Source organism: Schistocerca gregaria, chromosome 4 (assembly GCF_023897955.1).
Source record: "Schistocerca gregaria isolate iqSchGreg1 chromosome 4, iqSchGreg1.2, whole genome shotgun sequence".
In the NCBI taxonomy this organism is placed as follows: domain Eukaryota; kingdom Metazoa; phylum Arthropoda; class Insecta; order Orthoptera; family Acrididae; genus Schistocerca; species Schistocerca gregaria.
This window is the reverse complement of record NC_064923.1, coordinates 651,919,040-651,932,143: the sequence shown is the minus strand read 5'-3', so window position 1 is coordinate 651,932,143 and position 13,104 is coordinate 651,919,040. Positions and strand designations below refer to the sequence as shown.

Sequence of the window (13,104 nt, the reverse complement as noted above, 5' to 3'; positions counted from 1 at the left end):
TTTGCACTTATATACTACAAACACAGAAATGGAAGTACAATCATTTTCGTTAGTCAACTTTTAAAGAAGCCTTTTACACATTGGGGACATGAACTGTTTTGCACCACTGCATCTACTAGGTTACAATCCTGTTTTGTGTGTACCCGCCCCCAATGGTATGACGGATTAGTGCCAACTATTATTCTTGCCACATTAAGGACCATTACATTTTGTTAGGAATGTACTATGTAATGTTGGATGCATGTGACTTATGAAAAGGTGCAAACTACAGTATTACGTGGCAGAATGAAACTGGCAAATAAAAACAAATATGCCGCAACCCATCATCGAACCCTCAACCCCCAGCAAGCTAACCCAAAATGCTATTACTGCACAACCTGTAAAGCACTAGTCGTGTGTGCTGACAAGAGTAGTCACCATACACATGATTACAGCATTGCCAGACTGTCCATCTCTAACATCCACTTACTGCCGGAAATATGCACAGGCCAAAATTTTCTGAGAGATATTTTTGTGTTACTAGTATGTGAGAAATGATGCTGTGAAGTTCGAGTGCACAAATTTTTCTCTACCCATTGGGCATGGTTTGGACACTCATATCAGATATTTTCAGAGTCTCAGTTTTCTCTTATTGGGTTGCATATGTAGCACATATGATTGTACAATACACAGGATACTAGCATTGTGTGTGTCCAGTGGCACTTATTTTTCCATTTTGTTGTAAATTATTGTATGCATGTCTTGCGTGGTCCCGATTGATGGCACTACTACACTAGCAAAGCGCAGACCTGGTATTTTTATTACAAATTCCATTGTGTAATTGGACTGTTAATTTTGTAATATATTTAGTATTGAATTTTTTAATAAAGTCTGTTTTCTCGTTCCTGTAGACAAATTGAAAAGCTTGTCTGGAACCATGGAACCATAGGGAACCTTTGCTAGTAGTAGTGTACTCTCTGCTATACTCCAAGTCTTCCAAGCCAAAATGTTTGTATCAGGGAAAACCAGTTGCAGCCCGCTTGTCAACTTCTGGTCTCCGATTTTTAGTGCGCTCAGTGCCAAGTAATACGAATGGTGCCAAGTAATACTAGTTGTGCTGCGCCACCCAGGCTGCACCTGAGGCTAAGTCAGCTCTCTTAAGGTAGCCACCAGACAAAACACATCACCTGCCTCAAGGCCTCACTACGCCTAGAGTGTAACCATGCACTAAAAGCACAAATAACTGAATGAATATTTTTTTTTGAAAGATAAGGAATTAGGAAAGGAGATAAGGAATTTTTTATTGTCTATAAAACAACATACAGTCACCAGAAATCTTTATTTTTTTAGTTGTTGCCTACTTTGGCCCAAATGAAAAGATATTCATCAGCATTCAGTTTCTTCTTTCATCTTGTAGACAAATTAAAGGGATTGTCTGGAACCAAGGTACCATAGGGAACCTTCGTTAATAGTCCTGCACTCTCCACTATACTCCAAGTCTTCCAAGCCAAAATGTTTGCATCTGGGAAAGCTTCAAGGCCACTGTAGCCTGCATGGTGCCCCCACACTACAGCCAATGTCAACCATGTACTGCCTCCAAAGACAACACTAAGATCACATGTGAACTGCATTCTCAGACCACGGAAGACATTTGGACCACCAATAAGGTGCTGCTTATTGAATTGACCAGCAAGATCAATGTCTATTGCTTGCAAAGACTTGTACACAGGTACACTACACCACAAATGGCGGTGATAACCAAGTCGCAAAGACATTGCAGAGGTATGTTTACAGCATGTCGCGTCATTTGCTCTGCAGATGTCGATGAGTGCAGATGCTGGGTGTTGGCTTGCAACATTCACTTGTGTAAATGTACCTCTGCAATGCCTGGGTGACATGGTTATCGTCGCCGTTGGCGGCGCAGTGTACCTCTGTGCAAGTCTTTGAAACCAATAGACATTGACTTTGCTGGGTGTAATTCATATGAATTTCTGGTATGTGTGAGAAATACATAGGTTATGTTCCAAGGCAATTGTTTTTTGTTTCGTTGCTTGTAATTGCAAGCCAGCTTATGTACTGACACTTGGTGGGTGGATTGTGCGGGTGCAGCTTGTCTGTCAAAAAGCTTTGTCATACTCTGTTGTTAAAGTACAGACCTGTTGTTTAAAGATTTGACTGCATTGTTCATTCGTATTGTATATCTTTTGCAACATAGTTAACATTATATTTTCAATAAAGCCTTGTTCACTACAAATAATTTTAACTGTGCTCATGAATAGGTGATGTGGGACAAATAGCACTGGTTATGGCCAGTGACATTTGTTGAACTTTCTGCATAGTTGTGAGCCTGTTTCTCTGATCATGTTTGGCAGATGGATTTCGTGGGCACAGTTTTTTGTTCTACTTTATTTTAATAATCAGTTGCATTGTACAATGATTCTGTGTATTATTAATATTGTTGTAATAAAGCGTCCTTCCTTGTCACATACATACTATACAAGCGCAGCACAGTGTTTTGAAATCTATTTTTGCTAAATTCTGTGTCAAAGATTTTGTACATTTTATTAAAATGAATGCTTCTATTGAAATTATATCAACTGCAGTGACATCTGCGAGAAAGCATTATACTTCTTTTCGTTAACCCTAAGATGCATCGTGCCGAAAACACACATGAATGCATATGCAGGGCCTCCAAGGCCCTGCCCTAATTTAAAATTTTCCTTTTTTCATATAATCATTCTTTGGAGTTAAAATTATTTCTGTCAAATTTATTGTCATATTGAAAGATTCCTAAGATACAGTAACAGGGTCTGGTGGGCCTGATTAACATTTTATTAATTTAAAAAAAAACTCTAAGATTGAATTTTTATTTGTTATTTCCATTTACATACATTAATTCACATATAAGTTGCAGTTTACATTTTATAACATTTAGTACAACCAATTTCTTCAATTAAAACATACTCATTATTCACAATATTATGTATATAGGCAATATTTTGACAAAAAGCTATTATTCATTGTTCTCATAAAATTGCGTTTTTTTTATAGTTTTCAAAATGCGACAAACAATCAGCATAAAGAACGCCACTATGTTCCTTACAAATGTTGGTTTTACACTTAATGCATGTCATAGCACTTTTCCTGTGTTTATTATATGGACAATAATTGTATGATCTTCTTTTTCATGAAACTGGTAGTTGGTTTGGCAGTATGACATCTTTTTGAACACCACATCTTTGCATGGCATCAACGATTTTCTTTGGAAGATTAGGGATCTGAATATGAAATTCCATTAGTGGCCTTACCATTTCCTCTGCTAAATCACTTAGGAAAAACGCCTTTTATCACTTCTTCCACTATGGTATGTCAGATGTTGGGCGAGAAATAAAATTTCACTGTTCATTGCTGCGATGTCCATCATATTCATCTATAATGCAAATGACCATCTTCTTGTTTGTCTCTTGCTAGTGTAATAATGAATTTTCTAGTCCATTTGATCTACTCCACCCTTCGTAAAGTAATAGAACTTTATTATATCTGGTTTCTTTTTTGCATGAGTTTCATCAATGTTTCTGTTGTGATGCATTGTGCTAGTGAGAACTACAGACTTTTTATTTTTGGGACATAACTCACCATTGTAATGTCACCTCTAAATGCAAACAAAGAGGAATGAATCGCTCTTGAGGCAGGTGGTTTCATCTCATTAGGAATTTCTGGTTTACTTTGTTTGATTGTTCCCACCACTGTAATTTGCTTCTGAAGCATCTCTTCTGCCAGCTGCACACTAGTAAAGAAGTTGTCAACAGTAATATTTTTTGATGATCCTTCAATGCTTTCACCACATTCAATCCAAGATTTTTCTGAATAGGTTCATGGGGCTTTCTTCCCATGTAAACAATTCCGTCTAAAGCATATGAAAATGTAGCATCACATAACCAAAATATTTTTATGACATACTTGGCTGGTTTAAAGGGCATATACTGGGTGAAGCTGCATCTTCCACGGAATGGGACTAGCTGTTCGTCAACTGTGAGCAAATCATTGCGAATCATTCTATTTCTACACTTGTCAAGAAATAGTTCCCATACATAGTGAACAGCTGCAAGTTTGTCATCTGCAAATCGAGTTTCATGGGTACGCCTGTCAACAAATCTAATCATTCTTCTTATATCCTCGAATGTATTTACTGACATGGTGGCCTTATATGTAGGATTTGCCTTTTTATCCAAGAATAATTCTCTAAAAGGGACATCTCAACTCTTCTCAACACCAGAAAGCAGTAAAAGACCAAGAAAACCCTCCATTTCAGCAAGCGAACATTTTTCCACGTTTTACCGCATAAAGCAGCCACTCTTCTGCCTCGAATATTTGTGCAGTTGATAATTTCCTCTAGTATTTTCTTGGAGATGAAATAGTCACAGGCATCCTTAGGTTTACAGGTTTTCAAACCACGGGCTGAACCAGGTGCCTTCTTTGCGATATTATGGACAGGTGTACGAAAAGTTCCAGGAGGATCTAATTTCCAAATCTTCCATTCCGACTAATGTATGTGTGGTCTTCTATATCTTTTTGTGCTGGTTCTTCATTTTCAGACTCTGATGAAATAATATTATTGGAAGGACTGTCACCTGCCACAATATTCACATCTGCAGGTTCATTGGCTGATTCTTCACTACTTGCATCTTCAAAAATATTTCCTTCCTCGCAAGAATCATCTTCTTCAAACCATTGAGCCACATCACTTTCAAAATTAGCTGCATTTGCACATACTGACTCTCTTACTTTGAGTGTCGAAGCCATAGCAAAAGGCACGTCTCTCGAACAGCAGCATGTGCAGCACTAAACGAGTCATACTCGTAACAATATGGGCCTTGCAGCAACAAACAAACTACAGTAACAATGAGGCTGACAAGAGCAGCACAGGATAACAATACTATGCAATAATAAAACATTGGATAGCAAACACATCAATAATACACCGACATTGCCAATATGTGAAAGTAGTGTGTATTATTTTTTAGTTATACAATTACTACTATAGCTACTGCTGCTGTTGGCACTCATGTTGCTGGAAATACCACTACAGTTGTTGTTGAATTAATAACTGCTCCCAAACAAATGTTGAAGACAATATGGGCTAAAGAACATTTATAGGTGTGTGAGACCTTCTGAAGCCCTGCTTATGCATTCATGGTGTATGGGTAATCATATTGAATTATACAAAAAACTTAAAAAGGTATCTCGTTCAGTCTTGATAGGAGGAATGTTACATTGTTAGTGAAAGAGTACTGGAAAGCAGTTTGAAATCAAACAAAAAATTACAGAATTTTTTTAAAAATGAAGACATACAATGGCCTCGGAGGCCCTGTACAAGCGGAGTTAAAGTGTGAACATGTGTGGCGTAATGATGTCCATGGTACTCAAAATTCATATTTGTGTGACAAAGCTTGTGCAGGTAATTAATGAGAGTGTACCATCAAAATACGCAGTAACACTAATTGTGCAGAATATTGCATGATTCTGTATTTTGTGTAATTTGGAAGCATGTTATATCAAGCTGCCTCTATATGCTTATTTTTAGGTCTGAAGATGGTCATTGTTGACCAAAATTAACAACTTAACAACCTGATTGATAAACGTTTGTGGTTTGTGACTGAATTTATAGTAAAATACAATAAATAATACCTGGATCACCAGAGAACCTTACTGGTGCTATGTCACAGCTTGTGCTCATATATAACACTTCAATTCACAGTATTTTCTACTCCACACCAACAATAATATGGTACTTATTTTGCTAGGTAATTTAGTAACTGGCTTCCTTCTGGAGCTCCCCAGGTGAACATTTGCTCTTCAGCATGTCCATCACATCTTGTAACCTCTTGAGTTAGCCTTGTGTTATTTATTCTAATGTTGTACATCATCGACTTTTAACTATGTCTTTCTCTTTCTGTTGATCAGGTTTTGCCTTTTCTCCTTCCCTTGTTGGTTTTCACTACTTATATCTGTCCTGCTCCTAAGTTCTCAGAAATTACTAACTTATTTTCTTCTCAGTTTGTCAGATATCTCAACATTTTGGGAAATGATGTATCTTTTGTTTTCTTCTTTCTGTCAAAATCACTTCCCATATTCTGCCTCACTGTCTGTTCATCTGTTAACTTGATCATGCCTGTAGCATATTTATTGATCTTTCTCTTGCAGTACAGTACTTTGCTGTCTTCTCGAGAACTGGAATTTTATATGTTTGTATTCTATTGTTTATGTAGTTAGGTAGTTAGTGCTCACTCATGCCACTTGTGTATTTGTCATAACGTGGAATGTGATAAATGTTATTGGTCCCTGTAATCTATGTTACATCTTTCAGAACATGAAAAATTATTACTGGCATTCAATCACCTGCAGATGAATGGTTGGTGACGTTTAGGTGGTCATCAAATATCAGGAAATTCTCTCTCTCTCTCTCTCTCTCTCTCTCTCTCTCTCTCTCTCTCTCTCACTCTCTCCCTCTCTCCCTCTCTCCCTCTCTCTCACTCTCTCCCTCTCTCACTCTCTCCCTCTCTCTCACTCTCTCCCTCTCTCCCTCTCTCCCTCTCCCTCTCTCTCACTCTCTCCCTCTCTCTCTCTCTCTCTCTCTCTCTCTCTCTCTCTCTCTCTCTCTCTCTCTCTCTCTCTCTCACACACACACACACACACACACACACACACACACACACACACACACACATGTGAACAAGGCAATACTGACTTTTATGAGTAGTCATGTAGTCATCAAGGCACAGAGCCTATGGGTAGGGGAAGAGAGTTGGTAAGTGGAAGGGGGGGGGGGGGGGGAGGCTGCGGAGCAAAGAAACCGGTAGGGAAGTGTTGGGAGAATGTTGACGGAAGCTGCCTGTGACTTTAGCAAAATATAAGTGAACTCTGTCACTCTGCATAGCATGCCTGCGCACACTGCCAGTTTGTTTTTCTCTTGATTTATATCAATAGAGCCATACAATGAAACAGAAGTGAACTACCTGGAAAGTCTTTCATTTGTCATATAGTTCAAAGCAACACATGCCACAATCCATCATATTGTCTACAACAATCACACATTATTGTCTACAACAATCACACATTTCTTTTACTCATCTTTTGCTGCAAACTCCACACCTCCTTATCAGCTGGACCGGTTTTTGAGGTGATATGATGGTACTTGGAAAGTGCCTTTTTCAAAGCCATAAAGGTCTTCTGTTTCATACCTTTGCCCTACTGCAAAAGTTCACTAATGAGTTTCAAGCAGAATACTGTCATTGATATGTTTTTCCTTGTATGCAGCCTATAAACAGCATGTGAATTTACTACACACATGTCTAGCACCTGAAGACATTTTTATTCTATTTCACAGTTTCTCTCACAAATTCTGTCACTTTCAGCATGAGGTTACATGTATCAATTCATCCCATTTTCCCAGTGTAATCCAGCACTCATTTCACTTTAGATTTTTCCAAGTTTGTTTGGTTGTCTCTTTTGCTCCTTGGTGTCATTACAGAAGTAAGACATGTTCTATTATATTATACCACTTCACTGTCATTATTGATGTGTTAGATCAAAATCCCACATCTACTCTTTGCAGTCTCCATTTGTGTTTTCTCAATCTTTTCTTCTCTATATATGCAAACTGCTCCTTCTGCATTAATTCCTTGATGATGCAAATATTGAAGGAGATGTTGACTTGTGAACTGTATGTCAATATAGAGCACATGTTGTGTTCCAAAGTATTCTTGCAGTATGGCCCACTAGTCCCAAAAATCCACCATATATTGTGCCAGTTATGACATCTGTCTTAAAAAAAAAAAAAAAAAAAATCAATATCGATCTATTTTCAAAGTCTTGAAGAAATAATGTTTTCATTTTTTAAGACCTCATCTTTGATGATGGAGTGGATTACTTTGAAAACCAAGTGTCCTTTAAGAAGCAGAAAGCTTTCATCAAAGCAGACATTTTGTAAGAGTCTGACAATGTATACAATACTTTCATTCAGATATGAGATGACTGAGCTCAGTTTACAACCTGCATCATTTTGCAGAATGTAGTGTGTAACAGATATCTGTCATGAGTTATTATTTCCCAAAAACTGGCATCTGCGGCAGTGAACTCAACGTCAGTATTCAGAATAGCTCAATTTTTCTATTCCTGTCACTAGTTGAGCAACTGCTAGGATAACATAAATTTCATCAAACACATTTATCTCTTCTAACATTTTCATGGTTGTGCTATGGAACAACAACTTTGTATAACCCACATGTGTGATTACAATTAATCTCATTTATAGTAAGTGAAATTAAATTGACTCTGTGTAAAACATTTTGCAATATAATAGACTTATTAGTAAGGCTGATATTCTCAGCCGATCTTGATAAATTAGTCAGTCGTGTACAGTAGGACTCAACTCTCCTGTCTGTCATCAAAGACTTAAACTTATTCTCTTGCCTTGCTCTTCCTGCTTTTTGTCATTTTATCACTTCTGGAAGGCAAGTATGATAAATGCAAGGAACAGTTTACCCTCCCCTAAGGTGCCGAAGAGCAAGGATTGACATAAGCTCAGTATTCTCATTGAAAGACAAAGGAGAATTAAAGTAATCTGCCCTATCACTTTTCATGAAGATCCTAACTACTATTTGACAAATCTTGCTTCCACGCATGTAAATAGCAACAAAAGATACTCTGATCACTATAATACAGCAGCTTGTGCAAGGTAGAAAATGTACCTCATTAAACAGTTCCAGAATCTGTGAATGACAAATAAAGCTATTAGTATTTATACGCATATTTGTCTTGATAACATGTATTTATTAATCTTTATTAAACTGAATTTCATTCCCATCCATCATCTGACCAAGAAAAACAAATATGGATTAAATGTATCTTGTAAAATACAATAGTGAACATGCAATAGTAAGTGCCAAAGTTTTGTGTTAAGAAGTGTGAGATTTTCAAAGCTATGGTCTTTCTTACCCATAGTGTGACCGCCTCTGTGGTGAAGGAAGACACAGGAGAAGAGTACGTTGTTACAGAAGAGTCGATGGAAGAATTGAAGTATTGGATGATTCATCCTGTTCTCCTGATAAACCAGATGAAGAAAAGCCATGTTTACTGAGACCATGTGAGGGTGTTGACTGGATCTTGTCTGAATGGTCAGGTGTAAGTGATTTGTTGCTTATTAAATTATTCATCTTTGTTTTTTCATATGTAAACTACTGCACACAAAATCAAAGACAAATTTTACATTATGATTCTACTCCTTTTTATTTATTACTAAACTGTCAGTATTTTATCACATCACAGTATTTCATATCTAAAGTTAATTGAGTATTGTTAAGCCAGAGGAAAACCAATTACCATTCAGGGTGCATGAAAAAGTATTTTGATTTCTACACAAATTATAAACAAGAGTTGAAGAAAATCTTCTAACTATGATATTCACCCAACCTATACGTATGTATGGAGGCCTAGGGTGTATTGATCTCCACGGTGGATGGTACTGAAACCATTCTGTCAGGATTTCACCACCTGGGCATTGTTTGATGGATAGGTGGGGACTACAGAAATCCATCAGAGATGAAGGTGGCTGCAGCAAGACAGACTGCATTCATGAAAACTCATTGCACAGGCTAGAATGGATGCAGGGGTACACTCTCAACCAGTGGGCACAGTCTAGTGTCGATTGATGTCTGATGATGACCAGTTGTCCAGCAGTTGCTGGGATGTTCAACTGCATGACGGCTGTCTGATTAAGACCGCCAGCTCATAGTTGCCTGATCGTTCGCTCTGCGAGTATAAATGACATTCCAATGACTGTTCATTTGACTGCCTTGCAGTGAAGGCATGCACTGCCAATTGGCTCAGTGCTGTGTCAATGAGTTCTTACGAGTATGTTGCCACATGTTGACATAATGTGTGGGGCATTTTGCAGGTTGGCCATATCGTCAGCCGAATTTTGAATTTCAGTTGCAACATGTTAACTTGTCTGCACCAAACATGCCTCCCATCTTTGAAGAAATTCTGTCCTTGAATATAGTTTGTTTCTGCTTTGTTGAAAGCTAGCTAGAGCAGACATTCATACACAATTTGAAACAAGAAGTCTCTCAGCAGTTTCTGTAGTACTAGTGACTGACTAGTTCTGAAAACTGTGCAAATGGGCTGTGAACATACAGTCAGATAGCTGATATATATTACTGTTACCAACATTGTTCACACTTGGGTGTACTTTTTATAGTCCACTCACTGTTTCATGCAACATTTTCTACATATCACCGTGTCTCTAGGCAAATCTAGTCCAAAAACACTTACATTCTATGACATTCACTTGTCCATTTGGCAACAGTGTTAAACCATGTAATAGAGATAGTGATTCTGGGAGGTTTCCTATGATTACCATAGTGGTCTCATTTGATCTATCTGCAATTACATAAAATTACATACTTGCTCATTTCCATGAATTATCCCTCCTTAAATGAAGAGATTCATCAACGTATCATTCATACTCATCAACATATTCGTCTTATTCCCCATGTTATCCCTCATCCTATCAACCCAGTACATCTTATCACTATGTTGTGAAATCTGCTACTTGAAGTAGAAGCACATGAATTCAGGAAGAAGAACCTCTCATCCCAGAATGACACAGTCAGCATACCATGTTCTGTAAGCTCTGTGATAGCACTAACATTTTTGTTTAACAAGTGCTCCACCAGTTTCAGCCTGTGCAGCCTTATTTCAACTCCTGTTACTTAGCTAACAGTTCCATCTCCTCATATTTCCCTGAAACATGATATGTTCTTTCATTATGCCTCCTATAGTTCTTTACACTGATTTGGACAGTTATCTCAGGTAGATTCTCTGCTAATAAGTTGACTGAACTTAAAGGGACCTGCAGCAGTATAATGACGATGTTACAGTCAGTGACCCATTTCACATCCATGTAGTGTCTCAGCACCCTGCTGCTCTGTTTTAAGTCAGTGTTGTAGGATTAGAAGGCAAAAAATCTGAACCATAAGACACTTTTATGACACTGATTAATTTTTTATCCTGTCAGTGCTGTATTATGACTTTCTGCTACCTCTCTAGAGAGTAGAATCACCTATTGGAGTGGCTTGCAGAAACTGAAAGAAGAAAGAAAGAAAGAAGCTTTGTGACAAAACTACTTTTGATAAACTACATATACACTTGTCTGCTACATACACTCATCTAAATTTCCCCATTATTCACAGTTTGCCAGATATTAGCAATGCACTTTCTCTACATTGCCTCTTGTAGTTCTCTCTTTGTCAGCAAGCACTACACACTACATCATGCAACTTGATATATAGATGTACAGGACCTAGTAGTTTACACTGAGAGCATATAGGAAGAGGACGGACACTAACCCAGGAATAAAAGATACAAGGAACCCACGAGTGGTGAAAGAACACACATGCTGCTATTGACACCACTGTAGAGACTTGAAGTGTGTTGAGCTCTATGGTGGGTGGTAGAGAAGCAGTTCTGGTTTGTCAGGATGGCATTCACCTGTCCTGCATGGACGTTTTGATGAGATGGTGGAGGCTACAGAAATCCATCAGAAGTGAAGTTGGCTACAGGAAGACTGATGGCATTCAAGAAAACTCTTTACTGTTCCACCTGCAAGAGCAGATATAGGTCTGTGTCTTCATAAGGTAGGAACAGCCTATTGTTGAGTTACATGTCTTTATGTCACTGTAGCTGTGACGGACATACCTAAAAGCCACACTTCCTGCTGGCAGACAGCATGGCTGCTTTGTGGTGTTGATGTGTCAGGTGCTTAAACAGCAGCTGGTGATCAAGGCCCCAGTGGCTTTGCTGGTGCTAGCTGTCTCATCAACAGCGCTGGACAGCAGTTTGGAGGTGCGGCAGCATGGCATCTCGAACACCAGTCTTTGGTGTACAGGTGGCAGGCTGACGATGATGACAGTTGTCCAGTGGATGCTAGGTTCAAATGGCTCTGAGCACTATGGGACTTAACATCTGAGGTCATCAGTCCCCTAGAACTTAGAACTACTTAAATCTAACAAACCTAAGGACATCACATGCATCCATGCCCGAGGCAGGATTCAAGCCTGCGACCGTAGTGGTTGCACAGTTCCAGACTGAAGTGCCTTGAACCACTTGGGCACTGGCTGGCAGATGCTAGGGTTTCAACATTACAGTGGCCATATCTTTATGGCCACCAGCTTGACCGCGTGTCTTGTGGCTTGCTTAGTGCATACAAATAACACACTGGTAACCATTTGTTTGACAGTCTGGCAGAGAAGGTACGCACTGCCGATTGGCGCAATGCTGCATTGACAAGTTGTTATGAGCGATGCCACAAGTTGTTGTAACATTTCACAGGTCAACATTGTTGTCAGCCAAGTGCCTTTGGGATTTCACATTTCCAAGTTACTGCTATTACAAAATTGAGTGTTTGGTCATGTTACATGATAGCAGGTACAACAAACTTCAATATCTTTCAGCTGGAGCACCATTGTTATTAATGTAATCTTTGTTTTCAAAGAGAATATTTTTTGTATGAGATTCTTACAATATTGTCAGAAATTTTGCTTTGTATTTGCAGGATTGCATTAGTTTGAAACTGATTGTGCATACATGGGATTTGACATATGTAACAATGTTAAATTTGTTTATTTAGTGCAACTGTTTTCAACAGTGTGTTTGCTCTTTGAGTTTAGTATCACATAATGTCCAGTTTTAATAATTGACTTACTATTTCCTTCTTTTCCAAAACTGTATCACTTTAGCAGAACTATTTTCATGTAAAATATTGGTCCTTAAATCCTTTCACTTAGAATTATCTGAAAAGCATCACCATAACCTGATAAAATTTCCATTTTGTATGTTATTCAGTGAAGTTGTAGATACACCTGTGATGTTAAAACTTACAGAATGATGTCTTTTATATATTTTCATACAACTTTGTTTTGTACTACTTATTATTTTTCCATTACAAGAATCAGAACACACTACACACTTGTTTTAAATTCAAGATTACATACATAAAATATCTGTAATTATGTAAAAGACTTTATGCTAGCCTTGCAAATAGCAACTCTTTTTCAGCACTTTCAT

General features: G+C 38.1%; 1 protein-coding gene across 1 annotated transcript in view; it reads left to right on the top strand.

The window, feature by feature from the left end:
- The window catches only part of LOC126267391 (papilin), a 1,111,154-nt gene that overhangs the window by 912,299 nt on the left and 185,751 nt on the right, over window positions 1-13,104 (top strand). Inside the window, exon 12 of the mRNA XM_049972582.1 lies at window positions 8,983-9,162. Within this exon, the coding sequence (XP_049828539.1) occupies window positions 8,983-9,162 (180 nt within the window). The remainder of the gene's footprint in view (window positions 1-8,982; window positions 9,163-13,104) is intronic.